The following is a 5,686-nucleotide window of genomic DNA, read 5'->3' as shown; positions in this document are numbered from 1 at the left end:
CCCTTACCGCGCTGCCTGGAACACCGGTGGCTGGCAGCGCTACAGGACCAACTAAATGTAGACTGTCCCTTACAAGTATTTGTCCATCCTGTGTCGGTTTTTTTTTAACAGGGTTGGAAGGGACCTCAGGATGTCATCTAGTCCAACCCCCTGCTCAAAGCAGGACCAATCCCCAGACAGATCCCTAAATGGCCCCCTCAAGGATTGAACTCACAACGCTGGGTTTAGCAGGCCCATGCTCAAACCACTGAGCTATCCCTCCCCCCTCTTCCAGTGATGGGTATTCTACATCGCTTGGGAGCCTATTCCGGAGTTTAACTACCATTATAGTTCAGAAGTTTTTCCTAATATCTAACCTAAATCTCCCTTGCTGCAGATCAAGCTGATTAATGCTTGACCTACCTTCAGTGGAGGTGGAGAACAATTGATTACCACCCTCTTTGTAACAGCCCTTAATCTGAAGAGTGTTAACAGGTCCCCCCCTCAGTCTTTTTTTCTCAAGACTAAACATGTCCAATTTTTTAAACTTTTCCCATAGGTCAGGTTTTCTAAACCTTTTATCATTTTTCTTGCTTTCCTCTGGACTTTCTCCAGTTTGTCCATATCTTTCTTTTAAAGCACTGTGCCCAGTAATAGACCTTATGTGCTCTACAAAATGAACTTTGTTGTTAAATAGCTGAAACTGTATTTAAAAGCTATCATGGCTGTGTCATCAGTATAGACCAGGTCAGAGCCTTGTTAAACTAGGTCTAGGGAATAAATGAATTTTAAAACACTGTTTGGGCACAATTATTCCCCACTCAGTCTAGCAGGCCAATGATTCTGTATAGGAGACAGGGCTTTTAGCCATGGGGTCCGAAATGTGAAACTTGTCTTTAGAAGGACTACGGCTGTGTAAGGATTGGACATGTGACTGGCCCTTGGGGATGCTTCCTTAAACAGCCAGATACCCTGTTCCTCTTCTGGAATCTTATAAACAGAATTGTCGCTTTTAGCTCTACCTTTGCAGTTCAGCCTTGAAGATGTAAGAGCAAAGATTTACAATACACTTAGCAGTACTACGATTCTGGTGTACAAGAGAGGAAAATGGAGAACTGGTACCTTTATCCATGCAAAGAAGACATTGATAGCAATCATGTTGTTGTAACGGGTTTGCCAGTATGCAAGGAAATAAAAGTCTGGATACACATAGGCATTAGAGAGCAGGCTTTCCATCAGCAAGGACACCTCTACAGTACGGTACATATTGAAGGCAATGGCAAAGATAGACAGCTGAATAAAAGCAGAGGCTAGTCAGACTATGGTCCAGATATCCCCTCTCATCTTCAGTGCTCTAATCGTGCCCAGTTGCATGATCATTAGCCTAAAACTCGCTACAGCTTGGCAAGAGTAATCAGGAACACGGAGTGAAGAAGTGAGTACATGAATGTGTTACAAGCGTGGGAAGCGTGATGTCAAGCTGGCATGTTCAGGGAAGGAGCCCATTGAAGGGGGGAGGGGTCACCTCTGTGCCATCTCCTCCTAACCACTGCCCTTCTTGACCTTGATAAAGCCCCTCCTTGGATGTCCCAACAGGACCAGGCTCTGTAGGGTCAGACAGGCGTGATTCCGAGCACTGTCCCCCACCAACCGTATAAGGGATGAGTAAGTAGGCTCTACTCAATTACTTCCCCCTTGAATTGTCTGCTAGGGACCATCTTCTGATAGAGGATCTGGGGTGAGGGAGCCATATGAGACTGTTTCCGATCAGAGCCAGGTTCCCGTGAGGGCTGGGGTTGGATCAGGAAGCAGTGTGTAGGATCTGAAAGTTCCAGGAACTGAATTCCCTGCCAGTCAGGTGGGGGTGTGACACCCCATAACCACCTCTTCAACAGAACTATTTAAGGGAAATTCCATCAGCGGAGACTTGTGTTTCCTGTCCTATGGGTGATGAAAACCCACACCGTGGGCCAGTTTGGCCCTGAGCACAGATTCAGGATTCAGCCCCACAACAAACTAACATTCTGGTTGTATGTTAAGGATGTCCAAATTTTCCCGCCTTAGGGCTGCATTGGCAGATCGCCAGGGGCTTTATTCAAAGTCCACTGAACTTAATGGGAAAATTCCCACTGACGTCTGGATCAGGCTTCAGAAGCCCACAGACCACATCTAGTTCAGTTTCATAATTTATGACCAAACTATATTGTTAGATTTTTAATCATTCACATCAGTGATACTCAGACCTCAGTGGTTCAAGAGCCAAATTAGCGATCAACATTATCCAGAAGAGCCACAGTAGTGTGAATTCATTGTTTCGTTTACTATTTTTATAATATATTATAAATATAATTATACAAATAGTAAATGAAACAATGAATGAATATATATTAAATATAAATTCTGACCAAGTAAAATGACTGACCAAGTATTGTTATTTTATCAACTACAATTGGTTAATAATATAGTAAAAGCATCCAGATTGGTTGTTAATTAAATCACAGTGTTTTAACATCATGTGCTGCAAGCAGCCATAGGAGACGCATTAAAGAGCCGCAGATGAGGTATCACTGATTTACATTATGGTAGCATCAAGAGGCCCCTGGTGCTGTACAAACCCTTGGAGACACTCCCTGTCCTGACGAGCTTGCAGTTGAAATAGACAAGAGAGGCAAAGGGAGGGGAAGTGACTTGCCCGCAGTTACATGGCGCATCCATGGCAGAGCTGGGTATAGACCCCAGCCCTCGTCCAGTGCCCTACCCACTGGATAACATGGCCTTGTCACTGTATTAAACTGGATAGACCCATTGTAACCAAGAACTGAATCAGGGCTGTTTTCTCTCTTGGCCATCTCTGTCACATCTCACAATGGCCATTTGTTCCAAACTAGTAGTTTCCGATGGAAATCTCAAACCTGCAGGTAGAAGCCAGGACTGGGTAGTACTCACCGACACCAACAGCATGTCCAGCCAGCTCCAGGCACTTTTAAAATATTCCGTTTTCAGTTTTTTAACTTTTAAAATTTCTTGGATGATGAAAGCAAAGATGAAGAGGCAAAAGATGACTTCACAAGAGGCAAGGAAATAATCGTAATAAGTGACGTATCTGAGAAGCTTTACTGAGTAAAACTGCGAAGAAGGAAGAGCACCACCAGTGGCTGGGAATTCCACTACCAACCTGTGAAGTGAATTAGACAGGATTGTATTTGTTGCTGGTTTCAGTGATCAGACAGCATCACTTTAAGTCTTTGTCCTTAAAATTAAAACATGATCCAATGAGGGGAAATGCTTGTGTAAAAATAGCAAGCTTAACAACCCCCATTTCCATTAACTCTTCCTTTCTGGATGACTGAGAATTATCTTTAGAGGGAGTGTAATGGAATAGGCTGAAGACAAAACAAGAAAAGCATGTGGCACGCAATCCAAATAGGTGCTGTCAGTTAAAATATTCCATCTGCTTGCACTGATCTTAATTTGATCTGCTCAGACACCATTTGACACTCGGCCAAGCCCTAAGTTCAGGATTCTGTGTTTTTCCTTCAGTAGCTGATGACAAGACTAATACCCAAGGCTCTGATGGGGCAAAAATTTACTCAGTCAAGTCCTGCCCCATAGGAATAATCAGCTATACAACTAGGCATAACCCTCTGAAGGATTGGGTTGAAACATTTGCTCTTGTTTTAAGAATTAGCTGTCTTGCCAACTGCTGGGTGAGAAACACAGAACAGGGTGTGCTGGAGGTAAACAGCCTTTTATTTCACCCTTAAAGAAGCATAATGCCTTAGTAAATGGGATTTCAGATGGAGTAAATGTAAGCACTGACCTGACTACACAGAAGAGGTTTATGTTGGCATTATACACTGAGAAGTCAATAAATACGACTCTTGTCCCTCTAGTGAGCCAGCCGTTACGTCTGAGAAACGTAAGCTTCCTTATGCTCTCACTCCTTGATTTAGGTAAGGTGAACAGAAATCCTCCGCCGCTGTAAAGGCCAATGGCTCCCCAGTGCCAGGGGGCTAATGAGGAGGCAGAGGAATACGTCCATCTGTTGGAGACAAGGAAATAAAGGAGTTCACCTCATGGGGAAATTGGATTGGAAGAGGTTTCTAATGTATCCAATTCTTTTCCAGTTCCTATGCTTCACTCAACCACTACTGTATTTTGGACTGTAGTCCAGGCTCTTAAATGATCCTTTCCTCACTATACAGACTTGACCTTGGAAGATTTACATATATTTGAAGAATGTGTTGACTACCCAAATTTAAAGACAGATCTACTTATGAGCTTGAATTTCTCCCATGATAAAGCAGATGAAATAATAGCTTACACCTTCTATATCCAAATGGAACATCTCATGTTTACACATAGATTATTGCTATTGTAGTAATCCAGTTTAAATTCTCTTTAAATAGATTTAAATAATCCTAAGTAAAAGTTGTAGTAATGGCTGAAGAATTCTTCTGGAGGTCTGAAAAGCCTGCTTTACCTCTGTCTGCATGGCATTAGTATCAGACCAGAAGAGGTCAGCTCAAATTCTGGCCTCCCATAATTTGGTGCTTTTCCAGTCAAATCAATGGAGTTGCATACATCTTATGCCAGTGCTGAATTTGGTCCCTAGTCCCTAGTCTCCCCCGCCCCTTTAACTGTGCATCTATAGTGCCAATTTCCTCTGTTACATTGGTGTACACCCAAATCAGTGGGGCTGCACCAATGTAAATCAGTGAAGAATTTGTCCCATTTTGTGTGTGTGTGTGTGTGTGTGTGTATAAATGTATCAACTCAAAAATAACAAGGTTAGATCATTGAGATAATCTGTGCAGTAAAGCAACGACAATGGAAATTGCACTGAGCATTTTTCAGGTTTTATGGGTAGAATTCTGAAAAACATTTAAGTGTTCAACTCCCATTGAAAGTCATGGGATTTTAAAAACCCTACATGTCTTATAAACGTATATCCAAAGTAAATAGTAAGAAAATCCAAAGTGGAATACTACAGTACTTACACAGACCCATTCTTTAGACCAAAATCAGCTTTATCTTCAGCTAAATAGCGGTATTCGCGATAACACTCTTTCAGAAATGTTCGGAAATAGGGATAGATGGCGCACGTGTTGTTGCGGACTTTTAGCTGACGAATCTGGGCCACTCCTAAAAGTAAGTTCTCATAGTAAACATGACTGCTGTTTTTGTGGCTGGTCAATGTCTTGTTGTTGTACCATGTGTCCCAGTACAGACCGTCAAGCAGGGGTCCTTCTGCAAACTACATAACATAATGAGATTAGATAAGAGAAGCTGGAAAGGCCACTTTCAGTGTAAGCTTTTTAAGATATCAATCTTCCTTATAGGGCTCTCAGATAAAAGGCTAGAAATTACAAGTTAGGGCAGAAAACCTAATTGTTCTCCAAAAGCTAAGAACAGTGAAGGGTGATAGGTTATAAGAATGGCCATACTGGGTCAGACCAAAGGTCTGTCTAGCCCAGTATCCTGTCTTTTGACAGTGGCCAATGCAGGGGCCCCAGAGGGAGTGAACAGAACAGGTAATCATCAAGTGATCCATCCCCTGTTGCCTGTTCCCAGCTTCTGGCAATCCTGTTGTTCATGGCCTTTGAAGAGAACGCGAAGTATGGCCTTTGAAGAGAACGCGAAGTGCAGACACTGGCATGCAGGGCTGGCTCTAGGTTTTTTTGCTGCCCCAAGCAAAAAAAATTTT

The 5,686-nt window shown here is 42.7% G+C and overlaps 1 protein-coding gene across 1 annotated transcript in view; it reads right to left on the bottom strand.

Annotated features, from left to right (window-relative positions):
* The window catches only part of PKD2L2 (polycystin 2 like 2, transient receptor potential cation channel), a 32,464-nt gene that overhangs the window by 10,832 nt on the left and 15,946 nt on the right, over positions 1-5,686 (bottom strand). Inside the window, exons 4-7 of the mRNA XM_026659328.1 lie at positions 4,980-5,236; positions 3,800-4,021; positions 2,926-3,154; positions 1,102-1,272 (exon numbers count right to left, since the gene is read on the bottom strand). Coding sequence (XP_026515113.1) covers positions 1,102-1,272; positions 2,926-3,154; positions 3,800-4,021; positions 4,980-5,236 — 879 coding nt within the window. The remainder of the gene's footprint in view (positions 1-1,101; positions 1,273-2,925; positions 3,155-3,799; positions 4,022-4,979; positions 5,237-5,686) is intronic.

Source organism: Terrapene carolina, unplaced genomic scaffold (assembly GCF_002925995.2).
Source record: "Terrapene carolina triunguis isolate 2854851 unplaced genomic scaffold, T_m_triunguis-2.0 Scaffold629, whole genome shotgun sequence".
Classification (NCBI taxonomy): Eukaryota; Metazoa; Chordata; order Testudines; family Emydidae; genus Terrapene; species Terrapene triunguis.
This window is presented reverse-complemented; position numbering and strand designations above follow the sequence as displayed.